The sequence below is a fragment of the Lemur catta genome, chromosome 10 (assembly GCF_020740605.2).
Source record: "Lemur catta isolate mLemCat1 chromosome 10, mLemCat1.pri, whole genome shotgun sequence".
Classification (NCBI taxonomy): Eukaryota; Metazoa; Chordata; class Mammalia; order Primates; family Lemuridae; genus Lemur; species Lemur catta.
Genome location: NC_059137.1, coordinates 70248102 through 70274881, shown reverse-complemented (window position 1 = coordinate 70274881; position 26780 = coordinate 70248102). Strand labels below are relative to the sequence as shown.

At 39.8% G+C, this 26780-nt stretch overlaps 1 protein-coding gene across 1 annotated transcript in view; it reads left to right on the top strand.

The window, feature by feature from the left end:
• TRPM6 (transient receptor potential cation channel subfamily M member 6) overlaps positions 1 to 26780 on the top strand; it is a 119224-nt gene that overhangs the window by 16143 nt on the left and 76301 nt on the right. Inside the window, exons 6-16 of the mRNA XM_045562611.1 lie at positions 3836 to 4049; positions 7616 to 7740; positions 10148 to 10319; positions 14756 to 14921; positions 16220 to 16343; positions 18326 to 18398; positions 18515 to 18615; positions 21452 to 21586; positions 22197 to 22250; positions 24128 to 24268; positions 26446 to 26538. Coding sequence (XP_045418567.1) covers positions 3836 to 4049; positions 7616 to 7740; positions 10148 to 10319; positions 14756 to 14921; positions 16220 to 16343; positions 18326 to 18398; positions 18515 to 18615; positions 21452 to 21586; positions 22197 to 22250; positions 24128 to 24268; positions 26446 to 26538 — 1398 coding nt within the window. The remainder of the gene's footprint in view (positions 1 to 3835; positions 4050 to 7615; positions 7741 to 10147; positions 10320 to 14755; positions 14922 to 16219; positions 16344 to 18325; positions 18399 to 18514; positions 18616 to 21451; positions 21587 to 22196; positions 22251 to 24127; positions 24269 to 26445; positions 26539 to 26780) is intronic.

Below are 26780 nucleotides of genomic sequence, written 5' to 3'. Positions count from 1 at the left end.
AATCTCCAAATGTGTCTCCAAATTGTATCTGCAAGTATAGATAATCAGATGACTTGCTTCTATTGCAAAATGATCCATGCTATTGACTCACTTGACAAAAATGGCCTGACCCTCTCTTTCCTTTATGTCTGAGGGGAAATGTACATTTTCCAGGTGTGGTGTGGCCAGCTCTTTGTTTGACTGACTTCTTTCAGCAAGCTTCTGCTCTGTGCAGAAGAGAATGGTATACTGCCCTGAGACAATTGCCAAAGGGCTGCCTTTTTCTCAAGGAATGCAGAAATTTGCTCCCAAGGAGCAGGTGTTAGCTGAAGCATGACCATAGCAATTACCAGTAACTTACGACTGTTCACTCTCCCAAGTTCTTGTGAGAGCCTCTTCTCAGAAAGAATATGGGAGAATTTCTCTCTGTGCCTACTGAATGATAATACTTGGGCTTTGCAGGCCAGTTTTACTCCTGTCCCTAACATGGTAATTTTGCATGTGATTTGCATAGTATTGACAGGCCAGCTCTCCCTAAGGTGTTTTCTCTTGAGCATGTTAACTACCTGGTGCTTCATGAGAGGCAGCTTTCTCTGGGGAAACTGCAGGTAGAGCCCCCCTCAGAAAAGCTCTGAATCAGCTCTACGCTAGAGTGTGACCATCAGTTGGCTAATAATGCAATCCTAATAAGACTTCAAAATACAGTTCTACAATAATCTACATTTCCATTTATGAATCCTCTTGCATTTAACTTTGTGTGTTGATGTTTTCTTCCATTGGCAGGAAAACTGCTGTCATTCCCTTCTCCAATCCTTTTTGGAAGCTGATTCTTAAAGAACCCTATATGTATTTTACCCTTAAGTTTTACTCTTCCTCTTTTTGCTTTTGTTTATTCTTTTTTTTTTTTTTAAGAGACAAGGTCACCCATCCAGGCCAGAGTGCAGTGGCATGATCATAGCTCACTGCAGCCTTGAATTCCTGGTTCAAGAAATCCTCCTGCCTCAGCCACCCAAGCAGCTAGGACTACAGGGGCATGCTACTATACCTGGCTAATTTTTTTACTGAGACAAGGTCTTGCTATGTTGCCCAGGCCGATCTCCTGGCCTTAAGTGATCCTCCTGCCTTGGCCTCCCAAAGTGCTAGGATTACAGGAGTGAGCCGCTGTGCCTGGACCTATATTTATTCTTACCTAGTCCCCTTCATTTACTCATATTTTCATCCACTCAACAAATATTTATTGGGTGCCCATACTTGCTATGCCCCAAAGAGTATATATTCTATGCACTAACATTATGTAGAGTTTAGTGAAAGAAACAGGAAATAAATATACAATTACCACAGGGGGCAAATGCTATGAAAAGGGAATACAGGTTCTTTGAGAGAATGAAAAGAGCAACTCCCTTGTTTTTGAGGGGATTGTGTGTGTAAAGGAAGTATCTGAAAGCAGGGACAGCTAAGCTGAGATCTGAAAGGTGAGGTGAATGGTGTCAGATGAGGCAGAGGGGTACAACCACTCCAGCCACCAGGAATGGCTTGTGCAAAGGCCAAGGGAGTATATGGCACGTTTAGGAGACCTGAAAATATTGCTGGACATATTTTCTGATAACTATTATGCTTTATGCTTCTCATTCAGCTCCTGCCACAGCCTGTGTAACTGAATGCATTTTATTTAGTGTTTCAGAAGAGAACAGGATAGCATTCATATTTAGGCCCAGAATTGCATTCATGTTTACCCTGGAAAGATTGGGAGAGCTGGTTTCTTAAAAAATTATTTTAGAGACAGTGTCTCTCTCTGTCACTCAGGCTGGAGTGCAGTGTTGCAGCCATAGCTCACTGTAACCTCAAACTCCTGGGCTCAAGCAATCCTCCTGCCTCAGCCTCCCTCCCGAGTAGTTGGGATTACAGGCATGTGCCACCACGCCTGGCTAATTTTTAAATTTTTTGGAAAGATGGGGGCCTCCCTGTTACCCAGGCTGGTCTCAAACTTCTGGGCTCCCAAAGTACTGGGATTACAGGTGTGAGCTTGAGAGCTGGTTATTTATCTCCCTCTGCTGCATTCCCCTTCCCGGTTGTTTATTCCACCTAAGATTTGCAGTGACGCTCTGCCAGCAGGATCCTGCCTAAGGCGTTAGTCATAAAGAAGATAGAGGAAACAGTGAGTCATAGACTCTTTAGCATAGTCTTGAGCTGGCCTTTGGGAGAAAAGTCTCTAGTGCTGATAAGTTAGTTGATCAAGGTTGTTTAACCTGAAATTTCAGGGAGAAATGTCTTCTAGGACTAAAAGTACCGACAGTGGAAGGAGAGGAGTGCCTGGGAGAGAGTGGGTCAGAGAGAAGGTGAACTAAAGTGCTGGATCCTCTACCCTGGTTCATTATTTGCAGCAACATAAACCATTTCACAAAGATTGTATTTTTTCCCCACTAACCGTGGCGGCTCGGTTACCTCACTTGTAAATCGAGTCCTAATTACTCTTATATTCTTTCTGTTACTCAAATTTTTCTTTTTTCCCCTCCCTCCTCCCCCCACTCACATTTTTCAATAGCTGCACCATCCCAATGTTCAGGAATTCAAATCTTTTAATTATGAAATAAAGGGATTATGTGTTAAGAAGTTCAAGGATGAATGGGAAATTGTTTTAAATTGCTGTCATATTCTGGAGGATAATGTGATAATTCATATATGCATGTATGGAGATGTGGTTGTTTTTGGTATAGTTTTGTAATTCCTGGTTTCTTATTGTCCTTATTTCTTTAAATCTGGCTTATTCTTGCTGTTGGTTCGCATATGCTTCAGGAAGGTAAACTCTTCTCAATAATATTTGAAAGGTCTATATGTGGCTGCACTTGCTGGAGAAAGCAAGCCAGTCATGCAACATAATCTTAGGTAAAGTGAAAAATGATTCTGGGGCTACCTGCTGGTTTGGATTTTCCTCATCTTTTCTTTTCTTTGCATTGACTATTCAGAGTTGACTGTTTGATGAAAAGTATTTATTTTGGGAAAAAATGCTTTCAGAGGGACAAGAATGTATAAAGGAATGATTAAAAGATAAAATTTACAATAAATTAAATGTATGGGCCGGGCATGGTGGCTCATGCTTGTAATCCCAGCACTCTGGGAGGCCAAAGTGGAGGATCTCTTGAACTCAGGAGTTCAAGACCAGCCTGAGCAGGAGTGAGACCTCATATCTACTAAAAATGGAAAAATTAGCGCGGCGTGTGGTTGTGTACCCTGTAGTCCCGGCTACTCAGGAGGCTGAGGCAGGAGGATCGCTTGAGCCCAGGAGTTTGAGGTTGCTGTGAGCCATGATGATGCCACTGCACGTTCTACCCTGGGTGACAGAGCGAGACTCTGTCTCACAAAAAGGGAAATTGAACCCCTTTCCTCACTCCTCCCTCATATAAAAAAAAAGTATGTGCTTCTTAACCTTAATTTAAATTTTGCAAATATATGAAATGGCCAAGTAAATTAAAAGCCATATGAAAAGTCCCATTTCACTTATTTCTTAAGGCTTTTTATTAAGAGGTTTGCCGATGTAGTGATTTTGGCCAGTCGTTTGAAGTATTTCTGCCACACCCCAGGCCTTCTGGAGAGCACCGGTGGGCCAGCCCTGAGAACCAGAGGAAGCTTCCCTGCAGTGACTTGTAATTCCCAGAAGGAACTTAAAGGGGGTGTGGGATCTTTTTAAAAGTAAATATTTCCATTACATGAAGATGAACTTTTAAAGAGATCCCAAACCCTTCCTTTCAGGTCCTGGCCATTGCCGCTGCCCTGCTGTGTGCTCATTGTTTCTATATCTGGCATATATTTTTAATTATTTTCATTATTTTCTGTTCATGTGCATGTTCGTGTTTTGCAGTATATTAGAACTTCTTATGATACAAAATTGGATCATCTGTTACATTTAATGTTGAAAGAGTGGAAAATGGAACTGCCCAAGCTGGTGATCTCTGTCCATGGGGGCATCCAGAACTTTAAGATGCCCTCCAAGCTTAAAGGGATCTTCAGCCAAGGTTTGGTCAAAGCTGCAGAGACGACGGGAGCGTGGATCATAACCGAAGGCATCAACACCGGTAAAGCACGTTCCTGTCCGTCTACCCGCCTGCCTTCCTGCTCGCTCTCTTGCTTCCTTCCATTTCCTCTTTCTAACTGGGAGGCAGGCGCTGTGCCGCCCCATCTCTGCTCTGCAGAGCTCCGGGAGACGTGGCGCTGGGAGGGAGAAAGATGAAAAACCTAGTGACGGGAAAATAAACTCAGAAGAATCATAGGCCTTTCCTGGAATGTGTTTTTACGGTTGTCAAAATATACTATTTTAACATGACTTCGGGGTAAACTTCTGGCAAAGAAAATGGTCTTTCCTGAGCTTCACACTGTGGTGAGGTCAGATAGGACATTGAATCCATGCGAGTGTGTAGTGTATGTGCGCTTGGACTTGAGCTGGACTCGTGATCATTGTCAGGTTCTTAGACATGGGACATCAGAAATGTGCACAAAACTTGCAATGAGTGTATTGGGCATGAGTAGATAATTACTGTTTTGGTTGTTTCTTTTTTTAACTACATGATTGCCAGCACACTCACTGTCTTTATCACTGATTCTTTTATATTCCTTGAAATCTGACATTTAAGAACTGTGTACGGTCGCCTCCGAACCGTATTCCTTTGCTCTAGTGTTTATGAACTGTCTGCACATTAGAATCACCTGGGGAGCTTTTAAAACATGCATGTATACAGGCTCTGCCCCAGATGAAGTAGAAGCTTTCAGGCTCAAGCTTGTTTGATGTGCGTCACGATGGAGAACTAGTGACTTCACAAACCCTTATCTCTTACCAATCTGTTACTAACCCGTGGTTTTCTATTTTCCCTTTCCTTTTCTCTCTTTGATTTGGCATGTCCTAGGCAACACGTCCTCTGCAATTCTGCCCATTGCTTTAAGATCTACCCTAGATGCCAACACACCCTTGAAGCAGCCTCTGAATATCTCAGCCAGAACTGCTCACTTTTGTCTCTTAAGTTCCTTTTTAAAATTTTTTTCTCAGTATTAATTAATTAATTAATTCACTTTTAGAGACAGGGTCTCACTATGTTGCCCAGTCTGATCTTGAACTCCTGGCCTCAAGCAATTCTCCCACCTCAGCCTTCTGAGTAGCTGGGACTATAGACATACGCCACTGCACCCGGCTTGTTGTTTAATTTCTGTGGCATTTACGGCCTGTAGCACTTGTAGAATGTTTATATTTTGCCTTAGAGGTTAGGAAGAGTCTGTGAGTTAGCTCTCCTTCCTGGTAAGGGGCTAGGGGCCAGGGCCCAGCCATCTGCCTAATAAGCCTTTAGCAACATGTACTGATTAACAAACAATTTCTTTTGACTGAAAAGGAATGAAGGAAGCAAATGACTGAAAAACAAAGCAAAATAAAACCAGGGGATCTGGTCTGTCCCTAGTAGGTAACCTGGTAGTTCGTCCTGTATATTTTATAGAGATAATTATCGTTTCACATTCTTGGAAGAAACTGAAGTTGGCAGAGTTCTAAGTCCATTGTATAGCACTGATTTTATTTCCAGTAAAGAAGTGGGGTGGGGTAGGGAAGTTTTGCACAGTACAGAAAAAGAAAGACTTGGGCAAGGCTTTCTCTTTGAATAATTGACTGGATTATGTGCCCTATTTTACTTAATGCTTTTTTTTTTTTTAATTTTAGGTTAGGCCCAAGTAACCTAAAGGAATACAAATACAGTAGTGTAAAGGTGACTAAATAACAAAGGAAATAGGAAAGGAGAAATACTTGGAGCTCCCCTAAACAATGGTCAGTCTGGCCTGATTTAGTCACAACCCCCCAAAGGCTTGGCTCCTCAGTGAGGGGTCCCTGGACCAGCAGCATCAGTATCACCTGGGAGCTTGCTGGAAATGCAGACCTCAGGCCCTGCCCAGACCTGCAGAATCCGAATCTGCATTTTAACAGCATCCCCAGATGTTTCTTATGCACATTTGAATTGGAGAAGCTCTGCTTCTGAGCTTCCGTCTATTCTTGAGATGTTTCTTATCCATAGTTGAACCTGATTTGGCATGAATCTTTGGCATTTACTTAAATTGAATGCTGCAGCCTTAAGAGTCTAATATGTATAAAGCATTTGGAAAGGTGCTGGGGATGAGAGATGAGTAACGTGGGCCCTGGGTTTATTTAGTAATGGGCAGGCTGTGACAAACAGTCAAAAAGCAACGGACTAGAAATTGATGCTGACTGGGTTATAGCTGGGATACAAAGGAAGTCTTTGGGAATACGAGGAAGAGGGAGATGAATTCCAGTTTCAGCTGAGGGCACCTTGGGGGAAGGATACAGCACTTGGTGTTGGTCTGGAAGGAAGGGTAGAAAGAAGAGGTCTTCCAGTAAGACCTCAGGGCCAGGCACATAGCTGGAGATGAAGACCTGTGTAGAAAGAAGTGATAAGGCTCCTGGCTGGAGGGTACACCATGTGACAGGGGAGAAGGAAAGCAAAGTGGACTGGAGCCAGATTGGGTGCCATGCTGGAGTTTTATTCTCTATGTGGCAGGGACCCCTGAAAGGATTTTGAACAGGAGAATGAGTATGGGAATGGCATGGTCAGATCGGATTTCACAGAGAGTCTCAACATACAATTTGTACTGGGATCATATGAACAACAACCATGCTGGCAAATCATGCTAAACCTATGAATCAGAATCTCTTTTGGGGTGGATGGCTCCACATTTGGTACTGATGTGTGTTTGTGGTCCCAAACCCAAATTCTAAAGTTGACTCTGGGTGAGGTTTTGAAAATATGTTGGAGGGGAAGATACCAGAGAAAAGATGATTTAGGCTCCAAGCATCAGATGCATGCAATATGCAGGGTTTTGTTTGTTTTGTCACAGTTTTGCTGTGAACCTAAAATTTCTCTAAAAAATAAACCTTTTTTTTTTCTTTTTAAAGTCAGATTACCTAGACTGGAATCCAAGCTCTACAAATTACTAGCTCTATAATCTTGAGCAATTTATTTAACCTCTCAGTGCCATAAATTTTGCCTAGAAAATGGACTGAAAAAAGTTCCTGCTTAAAGTGTAAATACATATAAAGGTAGCCAACACTTACTGAAATCTATGTAGCAGTAAGTGTTGGCTACTATAATTATTGTTATTATTAGTAATCCCAGGAGGACAAATATTAATGTATTACCCCTTAATGTATTAGCTCTGGAATATTTGTGTCTGGAATATAAAGGTATTAAACTCATTTGCCTTAATAAAGCAAGGGACATATCTGCAGTATGTTTTGCTGGGACACTGAAGAAAATTAGAAAGAAAACCATTCATGATGTCAGGGCTGGGCTTGCTGAAGATGGACAATGCACAGAGCGTTCTTAGGCAAGAGTGGGAGCAGACCTGAGGTTGTAGGCAGGAACTGCCCAAAGCAAGTGGAGAATTGTTCAGGTAGAGAGAGGGCAATGATAGGAGAAAGAGATATCAAAGAAAAAAAGAGGAAGCCAAGATACCCAAAACTAATTCTACATGCTAGTAGCTTTCCCTTGGCATTGCCTTTTGCATAGACTTGTCTATTTGTCACTTTCTGGCAGTCACTGTGTTTTGCATGATTTATGAATTAAAGTTTGATTTTTAAACTGGTTGTTCATAGGAGTGTCCAAGCATGTTGGAGATGCCCTGAAAGCTCATTCCTCTCAGTGCTTGAGAAAAATCTGGACAGTTGGAATCCCTCCTTGGGGTGTTATTGAGAACCAGAGAGATCTTATTGGAAAAGATGTAAGTAGACAATCCTTTCACAACAAAAGGAAATGAACACGTATTCAAACTGCCAACTTAACACTGTACCTGGATGTCTAATGGACGTCACAAATGTAACACATCCAAAACTAACTGCTGACTTCCTACTACTTCCCTCACCCTATCTTAGAAAATGACAATCCCATCCTTATAGTTTCTCAAGCCAAAAACCTTGGACTAATCCTGGAATGATGTCTTTGTCTCATGCCTCAAACTCGATCCATCAGTAAACTATCAGCTCCACTTTTAAAATATACCCAGTATCTCACCTCTTCTCATTACCTCCACTGTTACTGAGCAAGTCCAAGCCACCATTATCTGTCACCTGACTGATTGTAATAAACTTCCTTACTCTTACCCTTGACTCCTATTACAGTCTATTCTCAACACAGTAGCCAGAATGGTTCTTCTGAAATGCAAAGCAGATCATGCTGTTCCTCTGGGCAAAATCTTTCAATGGCTCCTGTCTCTCTTGGAGTAATAGCCAACATTCTTGCAATGGTTTGCACATAGTGAAACAAGGGATATTCTTAATTTTGCCCTTGCTAGTTCTCTTCCCTCATCTCATTTTACTCTCGACTTCATTCTTGCGTACTGACTCTTTGCTCCTATGTATGAGTTCTTTTAAAGGAAATATGCTTGTCCATTTATAAGACTAACATAAATTTTTGGTAAAAATATCAGATATTAGAAAAGGTATAAAGAAAAAAGGTAACTACTGTTAATATTTTGATGTGTATCATTCCCGAATTTTTGCTATGTATGTGTGCATGTGAATAGTTAAAAAAAATGTGTATTTTAAACAAATTTAATCACAGAAATACACTGCTATGAATTTGCTTTGTAAGCTTAACTATTTAACATAGTTATTTCTCTATGTCTATTAATATAGACATGCATATGATTTACTTTAGCTTTTATTTTGGAAAACTTCAAACATATTAAACACTAGAGAGATGAGAATGATGAATTCCTTCCTATGCACCCATGTCCCGGCTTCAACAGTTATCAATTCATAGCTGACTGTTTCCTCTCTTCCGTTATCTGTTGCTAATCACCCCCTTTCATTATTCTGAAGCAAATTTGAGACATCAAATAATTTCATCTGTGACTATTTCAGTAGTTTTTTAAAAAATATATGGACAATTAAAAAATTAAACCACCATGCAGTTATCATACCTAAAAAGTTAATAGTAATTCCTGAGTATTATCAACTATTCAGTTGAGTTTTTCATTGTCTCATAATTGTTTAATTGTTTGATTTCATTATCCAAAAAATTCCGTACATTGTTATGGGTTTGTATGTCTCTCTTGACTTGCTTTTCTTTTGAGGTACTTTATTTATCTTTATTTTATTTTATTTTTTTGAGACACAGTCTCACTGTGTTGCCAGGGTTAGAGTGCTGTATCATCAGCCTAGCTCACAGCAGCCTCAAACTCCTGGGCTCAAGCGATCCTCCTGCCTCAGCCTCCCGAGAAGCTGGGACTTCAGGGGCACACCACTGCACCTGGCTAATTTTTCTGTTTTTTATAGAGACAAGGTCTCACTATGTTGCCCAGGCTGGTCTCCAGTTCCTGGCCTCCAGCGATCCTCCCACCTCAGCCTACCAAAATGTTAGGATTACAGGCATAAGCCACTTTTTAAGTCACTTTAAAAGGCAACTTTTAAAGTCTAATGTTTGTAAAATTCATAATACTTTTTACATGCACTATTTATTTGAAGCCTCACAACAATCCTCTGACTAGGAATTACCATCATCATTATCCTTATGCATGAGGAAAATAAGCCTGAGAGAGGAGGCAGGAATTACTCTGAATTAAAGCTAGTAAATAAAAGAGCCTTGATTTAAACTTGGGTTCTCTGACTCTGAATATTGTGCTCTTGCCTCTAAAAGCAAATAAGAATAGGAGCAGCGTAAGAAAATGTCCATAAATGTAATAAAGGTTTTGATGTTTTGTATTGAATGAAATGCTATTTGTCCTTGAACTGTTTTTTAATGGCCTGAAACAAACTAAGTACAGAAATGGAAAATAAATATTTAGAACCACTGTTAGCAATGTGACCATGCTGTGGCAGCCAATCTCATGGCGAGTGGGCTGATCTTGCTGAACATGTATGTAGGGTATTGTTGAACTTGTGAGTCTCAAGTTCAACAACACTCATAGTTATGCACAGTAGGACCACATATTGGTCCATAAAAAATGGGAAATTAAAAAAATTGATCCTTCATCACAGATAGTTTGGGCAGCACTGCTCTAAGTAGCAAGTAGTACTTTTTACCTTCAACCAGGAACTCTGTTAGTGCATAGAGACAGGTCTTTGGAGCAGTGAAGCTGAGGGAAGGATCTTGAACTCTGATGCTGTCTTGTCCTTGCTGTCCCTCAGGTGGTGTTTCTGTACCAGACTCTGGGTAACCCCCTCAGCAAGCTCACCACACTCAACAGCATGCACTCTCACTTCATCCTCTCTGACGATGGGACTGTGGGCAAGTATGGAAATGAAATGAAGCTCAGGAGGAACCTGGAGAAGTACCTCTCTCTGCAGAAAATACATAGCCGTGAGTACCAGAGGGCTCAGCCAACAGGTCTGGTTCGGTGCCCGCTGAGGAGCAAGGTGCTCCATTGTCACCTGCACAGAGTAGAGAGGCCCACGTTGGCCCCTGCCTTAGAGCAGCCAGAGAGATTAAGTTAACACGTGGGAACCTGCAGCTGGAAGAAAGCAGGATATGAGGTGATGCAGACTTGTGGGTGACAGTTGGGAGGGAGGAAGAAATCTTTGAGGGATCCTGGGAAGATGGAGACTTTAGCAGAGCCTGGAAGAGCCCTTAGGGTTGGAAATACGGAGGGAGAGAGGAGGGAAGCTTTCAATGTGGGAATGGGAAGGGGTGAAGAGCGACGAGGAGATTGAGGGGAGTAAAGGGATGAGCTTTGCTGGTCTGGGAAGAGGACATGTCATGTGTGAGTGGAGTGGTCCCAGACAGGGAAGGGGTTAAAACCAGACTGGGTGTTTAGAAGTAGGGACCTTGGGAGGTGTCATGGTTGTGCCATGCTCACAGTGGTGCTTCGAGAGGGCCATTTTGGTAGCAGTGTCTGTAGGAGGGAGAAGAGAGGGGAGGCCCAGAACTGGTGCACACCACTGGGCAGAGAAAGGCGAATCCTCTACAGAGAGCAGGGCAGCTAGGAGCCGAATGGAAGAAGAGAGGCTTTTGGTCCAAGGCAGAGGAAGGTGGGCCCCTGCCTCTTGTGCTGGATGAAATCTTCCACAGAATACTCCTTTAGGGCAGAGGGCCAGGGAGTGGGAATGCCCTCAGGAGGCTCAAGTCATGTTCCATTTTTGAGTATTGGCTGGAAAAGTGAAAGTCCAAAAAGGCTATTTAGTTTTTGGCCTTAATCTCCTGAGGCAGCGGAATGTAGTAAGGTCAGATCGATTAAGGCTCTGTCGTTTACTGCCTGCGGCCTTGGGCAATGGCATCAACATCTGTCAAACAATTTTCTTATTATAAAATGGAAGGAACTGTCTACCTCTAACTTTTGTTGTGAGAATTGAGAAGTACATTAAGTGTGTTTAGAATAGTGTTGGGGGCACCACATGTCTTTAACAAATGTCTGTTTCTTTCTTTCCTTTTTCCCTCCCTTGGTACAGTGGTCATCTCATGGCTGTGGGGAAGGATGGGGATGGGAGGAACTCTGGGAATTGTTGCCAGTCACTTAGAGCTCAGTGTGAATAAAGGTTCTGAGGCTCATTTAGGTCAGAAAATGGAGAGAGAGATCAGGTGTGTGGTCCTTTGCGGGGTTGGGGTGCATGGGTGAAAGGGAGAACAACAGAGCAGAGGGAAGACGGAGAACAACCTTGAGGAAGAATTCCTGCAGGGGAGGACCCACTGGGGGCCTGAAATATTAGTTACTTGAAATGTCCTGTTGCCTCTGTTGACCTGGGCTCACCACCTACCTTGCCCGGGTTGTTTGCAGCACTATAATGTGTGTCCCATGAGAAGCATGAGCGTCATTGTCTTTCTTATTCCTTGCTGAGCCCCCTTTTTTGTGCGAATGCAGGCAGCCCTGAGCTGGCTTATAGTGGCCGGTGACATTTCTACCTTGAATGATCTTGAAATTTAGGATTTATCTGGACAGTTTCGCTCACTGTTGACAAAGAATGTGGAGTCAATTCCAGTGGATTGGTAGCATTTACTATTCTAAGAGGAACCCATATGAAAACATCAAACGATGCCCACCCCCCACACACAAGGAAGAAAGAGAAGACAAAAGAAAAATGCCCCCAGCAAACCCCAAATTCTTACGTACCAAAGCTGATCTGGGAGCCTGCAGTGGAGGCAGCTCTCTAGTGAGATTTGTCAGCAAGAACTTTGTAATTATTTTCTTTTGAAACAAATTTTATTAGTAGCATTGGTAAATCCTTTCTGTAGAACACAACCATAAATATATTTACTTTTGTAGGAATTAGTTTATGGCTTCAAGAAAAGTGTACCTCATAGAAATTGAATCCTCTTTCCCCTTTTTCTGCAAAATGCTCCCATTGATTTCTTTTTCTGATGGTAAAATTATTATATACTTTCATATTCAGATAAAGTGAAGAAAGTATATAAGAGAAGAAAAAGAGTTTTCTATACTCACTATTAAAACTAACCATTGTTAACTTTTTTCATATGTATGCTTTCAGAAATTTTCTACACAAACACACACACACACACACACACACACACACACACACACACACACACACACAAATACCCAGCCCCCCAACAGAGCAACATGTTTTAAACAAAAACCAGAGTGGCATCACATCCATTCTTTTTCTTTTTTTTCTTTTTTTAAAGAGACAGCGTCTCGCCCTGTTGCCCATCTGGAATGGTGCGATCATAGCTCACAGCAGCCTCAAAGTCCAGGGCTCAAGCAATCCTCCTGCCTTGGCCTCTCAAAGTGCTAAGACTATAGGTGTGAGCCACCACGCCCAGCCATGCTTCTTTTAAAGTCAGTTCTCCCTGCTAAACATGGATGTATTTCCGTGTCAATAAGTATAATTTAGCACATTTTTAATGCCTATTTAATATTCTGTTACATAGGATATAAGAAATTCTCTTATAAAAGTTTTTTTTCTATTCTAAAATTAATGAAATAGTTACCTAAATTCTCTTCCAATACTTTTGTGCCTTGTTATACCATTTCCCCCATTTCATTTAGCTTTCATAAGACTGTATCATTAGAGAAACCCTATGTCTATTAGTTGGTACATCTTAGATTTGCTTTTTAATAATACGGAGGTGGAGGTATGTGGAAAAGGAAAAGAAATAGAACATCAAAGCAATGAAATAGACTCAGTGGAGTATTTCTTGATACCTTGGATGCCTGCTAACAGACCCACCCCTAACATTGGACAGTCTGACACAAGAATACACACAGAAGCCCAAATACAATATGTCTAAATATTTAAATGCCATAAATCAAGCTTTAAAACTGTACAGAATATATACTATACTTTTATTTTGACACAGATAGTTGGAAGGGCAGATTTAAGTTGGGAATTCTTGGATTTTGGGAAGTACTGAGCCAGAACAGGGTGGTGAGGGGAGCTCATACCTGGGCTCTCCCCTGTGGCCTGCCCTCTGCTTCTCTTCCAACCCTTGGCTCACCCCTGCAGTGCCAGGGGCCTCACTCACATGTGGTCCCCAGGACACCCAGGTCTGTATGTCAAAACTCTATCTACCTCTCCTCTACCCCACACAGCTGACTCGAGCAAGTATGTCCTTTGGGGCAGAGGCACAAGCAGACCCTGGAAGCAGGGATTTTGGTGTCTTGGGTTCTCTAGTAAGTAGGGGAGCAGACACAGGCTTGTCTGAACCTTGGCCTTGTAGACTCCTCCCCATGAGGGCAGGGGCACGGCCAGAGGAGGGCCAGAGTGGGCCCCTGAGCACATGGGGCCCAGAGGAAAGTCCACTCTTGCTTAGGATGAGTGTGTTGTAATTTTTCTACTTTTGAAAAATAAAAGGAAAAATAGCGATTTAAATGTAGTAAATCAATATATGTGTGATATAAAAACATAAATGAAATAAGAAATTTATAGAATAAACAAAGCCCCTTTTCAACTTATTTCCCAAACCTTCCCCTCCCTTCTCCACTGTTCATAGTTTGATGTGTATTCTTCCAGATTTTTCCAGTTATGTATATAACATGCTATAAATAATATACCTATGTGTGCATACATATAATATTCATATCTATGTGCATGGTCTTAAAAAATAAATAGGATAATACTATGCATATTATTCTATAACTTTTTTGTTTAATATCTTTTTTAAGAGAATCTTGAGTCATTCTTTTTTTCTCTGGTCTTCCTTGCTTTAATAAAGTAATATCTAGTCATGATAAAAAATTCAAACAGTGAAAAATGGAATAAATGGAAATGTAAAAAATCTTTGAGGCTTGGTTATCCCACCTCGTTCCTAGAAATAACCACCACTAAAAGTTTATTGAATCATTGAAGGTTGATCATTTTTGGAGATGAGTGATGAATACATTGGGATTAATTATATATATATATATATATGTATGTATAATTTATTTATTTATATATTTTAAAAAATCTTTCGTTCTTTTCCAGCCCAGGTTCTGGTCCAAGGATGCATTATATTGTTCTGCTTACTTTTAGATACTTTTGTAATTTCCTACAAGGAAAGGTTAAAATTTCTTGAGGACTACTTATTTTTTTAAAAAATTCCTGAAAGCCTTTTAGCCACCTTTTTACCTGGCAAAAGGTTGACAATGCTCTTGCCATATTGATACTACGTGTTATTTGAAATCCAGGCTTCTGCCGTGGTCCTGATCTGAGCAAGCCTGGGTAAAACGAGAAAGAGCGCTCAGTGCCGGGAGTGGGCATGTGTGGCAGTGGAGAAACTGGTGTCTGGAAATCTGGGTGGTATCTAGCCGAGGTAGGGACCCTTTGTAACAACAGTGTGGTATTGTTTGCGGTCTGAAATAGGCTCAGGACAAGGCGTGCCGGTGGTGAGGCTGGTGGTGGAAGGAGGTCCCAATGTCATCCTGGCAGTGTGGGAGACCGTCAAGGACAAGGACCCGGTGGTGGTGTGCGAGGGCACAGGCAGAGCTGCGGACCTCCTGGCCTTCACCCACAAACACTTAGACGAGGGGTGAGTTGTTGACTCTTCCTTTTTGAAATTATAGTGCCATCTATTCCTCCGTTTCAGTTCTTTAAGCTGTGCCTTCGTATGAGCCCGTGTCCTTGGAGTACAGAGATTGAAGCTGGAATTCATTTTTCAGGGGCTTTGTATTTGTTGATCAACACCAAAATGCCTTCTAGCGATGAGAGTTGCTATTTTTCTAAGCCGAATAATGGCCTGGTTTTAATAGGGAAGCTTGAGCTTCAGAAAAAGGCATTTCTGGGGGGAGGGAGAGAGAAGGGGGTCGAACAATTGGCCATGACAGCCATAAGAACCCTGCAGCGACCAAGGAGACCAGTGCTGGCCCCAGGTCCCCTTCAGATTCATTTGCCATTAGTAAAAATAGGAGGAATTGGGGAAATTGGTATCCTAGCATTTACATGGCATATCGTGCTTATTTCGGGCTTGAATTCTTTCCCTTTTTCAAATAAGAAGATAGATTTCTTCTCTAGCCATCCCTATATCCAGTGTGAGTCTTTCAGTTTCAAAAACAAGATGTTTCTACTGTGTCAATAAATACAGTGCCTAAGAACTAAAATGCTGACCCCACTACTTTATTTAGTAGACGTTTATTCACTGCTCACAACTCCCTAGGGTCTCTCTCCTTGAGATTTCTCTCCCTGTTCAGCCTTTAGCTCTCTACTGGTACCTTCTGCCCACTACCTTCTCCCTATTAGTTCACACCACTCCCTTTCCTGAAGTCACCCTGCATGAGTGGTTCAGAAACGCTTTTGCAGTTTGAGAGCCTTGAAGAATATGATGCCCATGATTTCGCAGGCCTGTAGAAATCTATCAGCTCAAGAGCTCTGCCTCAGAGTGAATTCTTTTCAGGGTTGTGACAGATCAACCCATTCTCACTTTCAAATTCAACCTTCTCTCTATTGTGAAATATAATAAATTATATTTCAATATAACAAATTATATTTCAAAATAGCTAGAAGTCTTCAAATGTTCCCAACATAAAGCAATGATAAATGTTTCAGGTGAATCGTGTCCCAACTGCCCTAATTTGATCATTATATGTTATAGGCTTGTATCAAATATAACATGTACTCCATGAATATGTACAATTATTATGTGTCAGTAAAAAATTAAAAAAAAAATTCAGTCTTCTCCTGGGGCTCCTGCTTCTATCTGCTTCCTGCTCATTTGCTTTCCTGGCAGACTACCCTCAGACACCTCAGTCAGGTGGGGCAGATGGGCTTTCTTGTACTGACGTTGCTGGCTTGTTCCTTTGCTCAAGTCATGACCATTTATTTCTCTCCCAGGATGCTGCGTCCTCAGGTGAAAGAGGAGATCATCTACATGATTCAGAACATTTTCAACTTTAGTCTTAAACAGTCTAAGCACCTGTTTCAAATTCTAATGGAATGCATGGCGTACAGGGATTGTGTGAGTATGACGAGTTGATGACTCAACTGATTTGTAAAATGCTAATTTACAGTTGGGACATTTATTTTCACAGTTCTAAAAAATATGGGATTTTTTTTCATTTTGACCTTGGGTATATGTAACTCTACCGAATTTGTCCCTTAAATTCAGTAAACTTGGCTTCTTACTGTCTCACTCCACTCTTCATGCTTCAAATGCCAGACTCTACCTGAGAAAAAGTACTTAGGTAGTATAGCAGTGTTACAGAAAATTATCAGATTTGGTGAACGTTACACATAATTATTTTTAGAGGGTAAGGGAATAGCTTTGTGTTGTCAATGAACTCACTGTCCGCTGGGTTAGAGGACTGCACCATTGCATCCTGAGTAAATCCTGCAGTAGATCATTAGGAACGTTTTGGTCAATGGCAGTGTGGGAATAAACTCTGGGATAGAAGATGGAGCTCACAAACTATAAGTTATGACCATAATGTAGACTCAGGAAAAATTTTCAGTGTTTTAGGGTGCCATGGTCAAAATTTCTATCAATGACTTATATAAGCTGAAAATTATAGTAAATATGTCGAGATGTCATGATTCAAAGTGATCTTTCCAGAAGTTGAAAGCTAGACCAAGCAAGAATTTTGGTAATATTTAAGTACCTAGCCTCAAAAAAAACATTAAAAATATTTGGGCTATAGAAAGCATGACAAATGTATGTGAAAAATCCTTTGGGATTTTATTTGACCTAACAACGATAATAACAACCATGTTTACAATGAACAGTGAGCTTTCACCTGAAATAGCCCTGTGAGTGAGTCCAATATGGCAGTGGTTGTTTATTCCATTTTAGAGATATTGAAGCCACAAGGCTAGGGAGTTTGTGATGTGCACAGCTATGCGGTTAACACATGGTAGGACTCAAACTGGAGCTCAGAGTTAAAATCTAGTTCTTAGTCTACTACACTCTGTCTTTCCCACAGTACTCAGTAAGTTACACAAAGGACGTATTAAAGAGATTGCCGTTGTGTTTGCCTCTTCCTGTCCTCAAGCAGAGTAACTGATGATTAGTGTCATGATTAAAGGGGCAGGAGAAGGCAGCGCAGGGGTTGCACATCACAGGAACTGGCTTCCCAGCTCCTGTACGATGGAGGATTGATTTTATTCATGCACATGGAGGGCATGTCAGGTGAGAGGAGCCAATGTTTGATTGTTGTAGAAGCATAGTTTTTATATCTTTATGGGACCTTAGCAATAATCCAGCAGGTCCCTCTCACTTTGTGGATGAGGAAACTGCAATTCAGTGGCCTTAAGGTATTTACTCAAGGTTGGCTAGTCAGTGGTATACCGGGAATAGGACTTGCCAGTCTTGGTTCTTTTCTGTTAAACCAGCTCTTTCCATTATGAAATATATTTTAATTTGGAAAGACTGAGATACACTCATTAATAGCAGGTGACCCTTTGTAACTATAGGCAAAGTCCTTATTTGACTTGACATTGTGAAGACCATGGTGCTGTCCCTTGTACTTGCTTACTGGGTCCATTGTAATTGCCTCACTAATTTTATGACAAACCCTTGAGTATTCATTTCTCCTTAAAAAGCAAAAGTCTTGGTTTCTAAGGCTAGGTAAACAGAAGGATCTCGTTTGGTATCCCTTCACAAGGAGGAATGACTTTATTTATATTAGAAATTAACATTGAGATTCTTCTATTGTAGCATGTATATAAATCTTTGTAAACATTTTTTTCATAAGTATTTCCTCTAGTATATGTGGAATTTTTAGTTATTTTCCCCCAAGTGCCCACAATTCCTTGTTACCCTATATAAAACATTTTCTCTTCTATAAGTAAAACATTTTAAAGTCTGTGTTGTTTTGACATTACAAAATGAAGAATGTTTCCCTCAATTCATTAGCTCAGGTGTGAATTCTTTGGGTACTCTTTGAAAGCATTTCTTTGGTAGTTCCCCAAATGTATGGCTTTCAATTTTTTCAACTGGTGTAGATTACCATATTTGATGCGGATTCTGAAGAGCAACAAGACCTTGATTTAGCAATCCTGACAGCTTTGCTGAAGGGTGAGTATCTGAATGGGGCTGTCGTTGTTCCCCACTTCCTCTTCTTACATTGCACAACATTCTGTGCTTTTTGTGTCGATATTTTGAAAGAATGTATGATTGTTTCTCTACTCCAGGCACAAATTTATCAGCATCGGAACAATTACATCTGGCAATGGCTTGGGACAGAATGGACATTGCCAAGAAACATATCCTAATTTATGGACAACACTGGAAGGTACAGTGAAAATGAAGTTATTTGGAAGAAATATTTGGTGTGTTGATTTGTTAGGAAGGGGCAAGAGAGAAAATTAGAGGAGAGATAGATTGGTTTGGGAGAGATGTGAGGGTGACATCTCTGTAGCTGGTTCCCAGGGGTAGCTAAGACATTTTTCTTATTTACTTTGTCTCCCTGAAAACATTTTTTCTCTGGCTCTGCAGTCTAATTGAAACTAAAAAAGGAAATTTGGGGGAAGACAGAATGGAAGGATTTTTAATTTATTTTTGAATGGGTGGATTTTTATATTGTTATTTAAAACTGAAAATTTATCTCATTTGTTTTTTGTTTTAAAATGTAATACATACTGAAAGTTGAAATTAGTGAAAACAAAGAAGAAAAAAGATTACTCACAATGCTAATGATCATCACTATTAACATTTCATTTTTACAGATTACAGTTGTGACTTTACCACAGGTGTACTGTTTTTGGTGAAATGAATATATGCACATTGCTTAAAAAATCAAATGATATTAAAAAGCTACTAAAATAAGATGATAGTTGTCACAAGAGCTAGTACTTTTGGCATTTTTGACTATTCTAACATTTATAAATCTCCTTATTTCTTTTTAATGTCATATTGCAGTTTTCTGATTCATCAGTTTTATTAATAGAAATTTCACGACATTTATGTCCCGTTGGCGTTACAGCTACAAGGTGGGCTGGTTGCCTTCTATTCCTGGTGTTGAGCTGTCATCCTAGAATTAGCTCCATTGTCTTGGGGATTCTCTTTGTCTTTTTGCTGTGTTAGAGTGTCTGTTTTCTGTGTCCATGTCTTCCTCTTTCTTGGTTTACCCCTTTATTTTGATGGTGCACATCCTTCAGTAACTTCCTAAAATAGGGAGTATGGGAGATAATTATTTTGAGGACTTACATGTTTGGCTATACTTAAATTCATAATCGGAACTAATTTTCCTGCAGAATTTTGAATGCTTAGCTTCCAGCACCCAGCACTACTGTTGAGAAATAAAATTTTTTTTTGTTTTCTGATCCTTTGTGACCTTTTATTTAGTTTTTTAAATCTTCTTTTTGCAGTGCTCTGAGATTTTACAATGATATGTGGTGTTGTGAGTCTGTATATGCACTGTGCTGGTCACATGATTTCAACTGGGCTATTTTGTGTTTCCATTTCATTCCATTCAGTTTCATAACTCCCTTAACTTTTCTCTGTAACTTTCTCTTTCTGTATTTCCTATTAGGATGTTGGACCTATGGATTGCTCCTCTAATCTTATCTTTTCTTATCCTATTTTCTTATCTTTCTTTCTTTATCATGTTCCACATCTTTTCTTTGCCAGATTTCTTCAATTTTAATATTCAAGCCTTTATGAAGTTTTGCTTTTCTGGTAGCATACTGTTAATCTATTGATTTCTAAGAGCAAATTTGTTCTCTGATTGTATCTTCTCCTTTTTTCATTAGCATCCAGAATACAGTATCTTCTTTGATTTCTTTGAGGATATTAGTGATAGCTCTTTTGAAGCTTTCTTTTCCTGCATTGTCCTGTTCTAGTTGCTGTTTTTTGATCTGTTTGTTTTGGTCTTTTTGTTTAAGGGTGGGGGCTAAAAAGCTCATTAGAAATTCTGAGCCAGTAGCTGGAGCCTGCCTGTAGGTGTCAGCTTCACAATAAGGTGATCTGACCACCCTTAGCTGGGGAACCCTCAGATGTCAGCATATTCATGTCTTTTCTCTTGTATTGATGACATTACCAGAAAAGAATCCTCTGATCCCCGATGGGGAAGTACAAGCCTTGTTCTGGTGTTATGGGAGTCAAACAGGGGAGATGACTGGGAAGGCACCAACATTAGGGATTCAGCCTGTATACATTTATTTCACTTTGGTGCTGCTGGAATTCTGTGGCATAGATCAGTTTGATTCTTTCTTTCTTTCTCTCTCTTTTTTTTTTTTTGAGACAGGGACTCAGTCTATTCCCCGGGCTAGAGTGCAGTGGTGTCATGATAGCTCACTACAACCTCAAATATCTGGACTCAAGCAATCCCCCTGCCTCAGCCTCCTATGTAGCTGGGACTACAGGCCTGTGCCACCATGCCCAGCTAATTTTTCTATTTTTTGTAGAGGCGGGGGTCTCACTATGTTCCTCAGGTTGGTCTCCAACTCGTGGCCTCAAGAGATACTCCCACTTTGGCCTCCCAAAGTGCTAGGATTACAGGTGCAAGCCACCGTGCCAGGCCCAGCTTGGTTCTTGACATTTCCCACTTCACCTATTTGGCTTTCTGGGGACTGCTAAGTCAATTACCTCTTGACCATCTGCTTTACAGCTTCTGAAATGTACTCTTGTCCCCACTGTTGTCCTCCTTGTCCTTGGGGATTTCTTTCTTCAAAAAATCCCTTTACTATAGTTTTAATGAAGTTTTGGGAAGGAGCAACATCAAATGAATGTATTCTACTTGCAATTTATACTCAGAAGCCTGGTATAGTTTAGATGGAAACATGACAACAAAAAATGAAGAAGGACAACAAAAAATGAAGAAGAAGAACAACAATAACAACAACCACTACGTTGGGTTTTTTTTTTTATTAGAATTACATTAAGCCTGCACATAAATTTGGGAATCTTTGAGATTTTTACAATAGTCAATTTTCCCATCCAAGGGCATGGCATGTTTCTTGATTTATTTAAGATGTCTTCACATTTATTCAGAGATCCTGCATGTTAGTAAGACTGTATTTTACTATTATTATGCCTGTGTAGTTTTGAGTTCAAACATGATTAATTCTTTACTTATTTCCACTTCCTTAATTCTCTTTATATCTCTTATTTATTTATACCTTCTGAAGCCTGGTGCACTGGAACAAGCGATGTTAGATGCTTTAGTGATGGATCGGGTGGATTTTGTGAAACTCTTAATAGAATATGGAGTGAATCTCCATCGCTTTCTTACCATCCCTCGACTGGAAGAGCTCTATAATACAGTGAGTATGGAAGATTTTGTCAGTCATTTCCCTTAAGGTGTATTTACTAATTAGCTCAAGATTTATCCTTCTCCTTGAATGTTCATGTACAAAGATAGTTTAGAGAGAGACAGATTTTTCAACCAAAGGAGAAAACATTCTTACCAATTCCATTTTATCCTGGTAAGATATAGTTAAATACAAAAAACATGAATAGAACAAACTGTTTTTTATTGTGTTATTGGAAGTATCTCAACCTAAGGCCACTATTAAAATACTGTTCCTGTATGTTTCGTATGCAAACCCTTTATTGAACCTAGACTAGCTTACTCATTCTGAAAACACCAATTGCTGAAGCCACACATACTTCTTGAAATATCTCTCTTTGTCCTTTGAATCTTATCTTTTTGCCAAAGATCTATTCAAGTCCTGTCTTTTTGATTACTCCAGTTAGTTTACGGTGATCTGTTCCTAGAGTACAAATTATTTGCAACTCCTTTTGAGCCCACACATCATCCTATTATTGGTTATTTTTTAGTGTAAGTACCCTCTTTCTCTATTATTGTAAACACTCCAGGAAAACAGTACTTATATAAGATTTGTCATTGAGTCCTTTTGTTTTTTATCGCAGAAACAAGGACCCACTAATATGCTCTTGCATCATCTTGTCCGAGATGTAAAACAGGTAACCTGATTATGAAAGTGTGAAAATATCTTTGTATATCACCTTAGCTCTGTGATAGAATGGTCACCAGATTTTGCTTCATAAAATATGGAACTGGATTTTCTTGTTAATTACCTATCTTCTTTACCTGTGGTTCTGAATAATTTCACCACCAAAGTACACGCTTACATTTTTTTCTTTAATTCACTTTATGTTTTTAAAGATTTGATCCACTAATTAAGTGATATGAGCTGGTGATAAAACATGAAGCAGAGACATGCAACATTTCAGCTCAGCATGATGCGACAGTGGTGTCAATGACGATAATAATTACCAGCTGAAAATAGAGAACTTCGTGGTTCTGTTATCTTTACTGGAGGACTAATATGTTATTTCCATTAGTTTTATTATTATTGTTTCGAATATAACTGGTAGCTCATGGACTCTCTTGCTTTTGTGAGTTTGAGTCTAAACGTCATTCTAGGGACTCAGGGTGGATCCCACTGTTCAATACCCTCGCTCGTGTTTTGCTTATGGTGTTCTCATTGAACTGTGAGTTAGGTCAGGCTTAAGATAAAATCATTCGATCTCCTGTTATTTACCAAAACCTCCCAATTTTAACAGACTTTTATACCTTAGTTTCTTCTCTCTTAGTTACCAATAACTTGTATTCACATCCCCAGAAGTTTGGGAGTGCTTTTTATTTGTCACTATAGTTAAAATCCACCCAAGACACATTTTAAAAGTTCTTCTCTCATTTTTCTGAAGTCTAATATCTTATTGGAAAGAATGTGGACTCTCTGGTTCTGTTGACTTGGTGGGAGAGCCAGAGTGAAAGGAAGACATTTAATTGGCAAATTAGTCGTAAGCAAAAGTGTCCGTGCTTATGTAAATTTAGTTTGCACTGATGTATGCTACATCAAAATGATTTTCCTTAAATTATTTCCTTAAACACTATCGCAGTAAACTGAAAAAAATTGTGATGAAATAGGTTAGATACGCTTTTGACTAACAGCAATAAGAATATTATTTTTGATGTTCTCTGAAAAAAGTAAATTATTAAATTAAATTATTTACATTCATATATTTAACCTTATTTCCTATTCTAAGCTTTGTGAACATTATTCACAATCTGTCCATTTCAGAGACCTTGTTTAGCCTCTGTATGCTTTTAAAAATTTACTGGGAATAGTTATGAAGCAGTAGTAAGGTGAGATTTAAGGGTCAAAATAATTTTCATTTAGACTAAGACTCACAATACTTAAAAATCTGCCACTCAGTCCTCCTCCTACCATCCTAACATTTGTCTTGGCACAGCCTCGTGTTTTGGTATCTCCTTTGGTGCTGTCATTCTGTGTTCCTAATTTTATTTGTTCTACTTCCTTCCATGATCTTGTTTCACATATAATGTAGTCCACACAGTGCAGAGTGTTATGGCCATTTTAACACACAGAGAGGGTGAAAAGTTGACCCAGTGTTAATTTTGGGTCACATACATTCAGTATATACTTCATGATTTTGCTTCTGTTGTAGTAGTTACATTATTTCTAGTTAAAAACTATATTTAAATGTATTTCATTCAAATGTGTATGTATGTATGTTTGTGTGCATGATAGGGAGCACGAGAGAGAGAAAGAGAGAAAGGATGAGCAAAAGAGTGCACAGATGTAAGCACACATTTAATGTCTATGAAAATAGACATATTAAGGCTCAGATCTTTTCTCCTTCTCAAAAGCAGATTGTATCAATAGTTGGTCATATTAATTAGTCAGTTCGTAAAGATGATTAAACAGTATGTGTAGCTCTTTGCAGTTAACCTGGCTGTGTTCTAATGGCCTGGCAAAAGAGAGAGAACAAGAGAACTAAAAGTTATAATTCATTACATGTTTTTGTTGCAGCACACCCTTCTCTCGGGCTACAGAATAACACTGATTGACATTGGCCTGGTGGTAGAATACCTCATTGGTAGAGCGTATCGCAGCAGCTACACTAGAAAAAGTTTCAGAGCCCTCTACAACCACCTCTACAGAAAACATAAGGTAGCACAATTGAAAACTGCTCTAGTAAAATTAAGAATAATCAGGCATTGTAGTTTTAGAAAAATGGCTTGGGAATTTCTAAATGGGCATTTTTATTTACGGACATTTACTTTCTGCTGTATGTAAAGTACTATGCACAGTGTTGCCATGCTGGGCTGGGGATAACATGAAGATCAGAAGTTCAGAATTTCCTAGAAGAAACACATTTATGCAACTAGCCACAATATAACACAAAGCGAGAGGTATATAATATGTGCTATATGGACATAGAAGTAATGTGTTGAGACAGGTTAGAGGGAGAGATGACCAGTTCCTTCCTTTCTTTGAAAATACAGATGTCAAAAGCTTAATAGGATGAGAGCTATTAACTCATGATAGCCCACAGTCTGGAGATGAGAACCCTGGGAGAAACATGTAGGGAACACACTGGAAGATGCATGCAGAATGTACTTAAAAACACAAATTATGCATATTTTATTTTCCATTATAGGGTTGAAAGTCTAGGAATATAAAATTAGAGCTGTTGGTTGGTAGATTTGGAGAGAAAACATTGCCTGTTTCTTCAAATTGCCCTTACAGCTCAGCAACCTGAGAGGACTAATTCTTATTAGAAAATAAGGGCAGCATTAGGAAGGGTAGAATTGGGCATTTTTGTTGAAAGAAGAGCAGGAGCAGTGAGGGCACAGCGCTTGGACATCGGGGTATGTTTGTGCAGTGACAAGGAGATTTTGTCGCTAGAGAAAATCTAGCGGATGTCGGATGGTTGTGAGGGCTGAGACTGGAATGGCAGTTTGGGGTATGATCGCATAAAGAGCCTAGAATATCAAGCTCCTTTGGATCATTATTTGTAAAGAATCAGGTGAAGTGAAAGCCCAACTTGGCTTTTGACAATTGAAAAAGCCAAAACAACACAAAACAAAAGGAAACCCAAATCTCACACAGAAAATGTTCTTTGTTAAGATTTTAACACTTAAGGAAGTGTCACCTACTTCATTTAAACAAAATGCACATCACTGTGAGATTCCCAGTGGCAGCTATGAGGACTGACGATGGCCTTGCTGCAGCCCAGTGTGGAGCTTGCTAGGGAAGATTCCCTAGTGCCATTGCTAGAATTGGCCCACCAGTATGAACTTACCTGTTTCTCTGATTTTTTTCCCAGTAAAGGAGTCAAGAGTTTATTGTGTTTCATAGTAAACTAGATCATAGTATTAATAGATATGAGCACATGGTTTGGAGTAAGAAAGATCTGGGATTGAATCCTAATTTTGCTCACTAGTAGCTGGGTAAGCCTGAGCAATAGACTTAACCTCTCAGTGTGTTTCTTCATCTACAAAATGGCAATGTTAATATCCCTTTCATAAAGCTATTGGAAGGGTTAAATAAAATAATCCCTGAAAAATCTATATTCTTAGATATACATAGAGAGTGTAGAGAAACTGTTAGTAATAATAGTCATTATGATTATTCCTATGATACTATTAATTCTTTATTACAATGATGACAATAATTTGGTATTATTTCTTTGTCCAATTGTTTTTAGATAAAGCACAAGCTGGAAATAAATAAAGCAGTTCAAAGCCTATGGATTGTATCGTAGATTATATTAGTTCCTTTAAAAATGCTTGTTTTTGTTTTTGTTTCTCATTGACGAAAACCTCATGCTGATAGCAATGACTCATGTTGTTACTGGGCCTAGCCACTGGAATTCCAGTGGCTGTATTATATAACACCTGGAAAAATTGTACAACTTTCTAACTTAGCCTTTATCTTGGAGCTGTTTGGGAATGGGAACTTTTTCTTATCAGAACAGTAAATCTTTATTGCCTGTTCTGAGCTTGTTCCACGTAGAGAACATCCATTGATTCTAATGGAATTTCCACATAGAGAAGGAATGCAGATATATAATAGGGAACAAAAAGTGTGTTCTCTGAGATGTTAGGAAATAACAGTGTGCATGATAAGGAGCTCATGAGAGATTCTTGTTGGGTGCTGAGCACGGATGAGGGGCAGAGAGAGCCATTGGATGTTTGGTAGGACACATTATATTTGGTTTTCACTGTTGTCTAGAAATAAAATGTCATTACCACTGTAATCTTCTTTTCCCCGTTTTTGTCTTATTTTAAAAATAAAATAACATGTGCCAGAGAATGACCAGCTTTGCTCAAAACCTTTCCCAGCACCGGAAACGCCACTCGGGAAACAGAAAGGAGTCCACGGAGAGTGCGCTGCATTCCCAGTTCTTTAGAACTGCCCAGCCGTACAAGCTCAAGGTACTACTCACTTGTTTTCAGACCTGGAAGTGAGGTGGGTTTTGCATATTGAGACTGTGTCTATACTTAATGTTGGAGAAAGGGAGGTGCAAACAAAGGGACGACTTACAGATGCCATAAACAGATGGTGCAAGTCAAAAGCACAACACAGCTGTCCTCCAACAACAAGGAGCAAAGGGCCAGGACATGGCACTGGCAGCTAAATGATTGTCTGGGCTCGCACTTCAGCCTCTCTTCCTCGT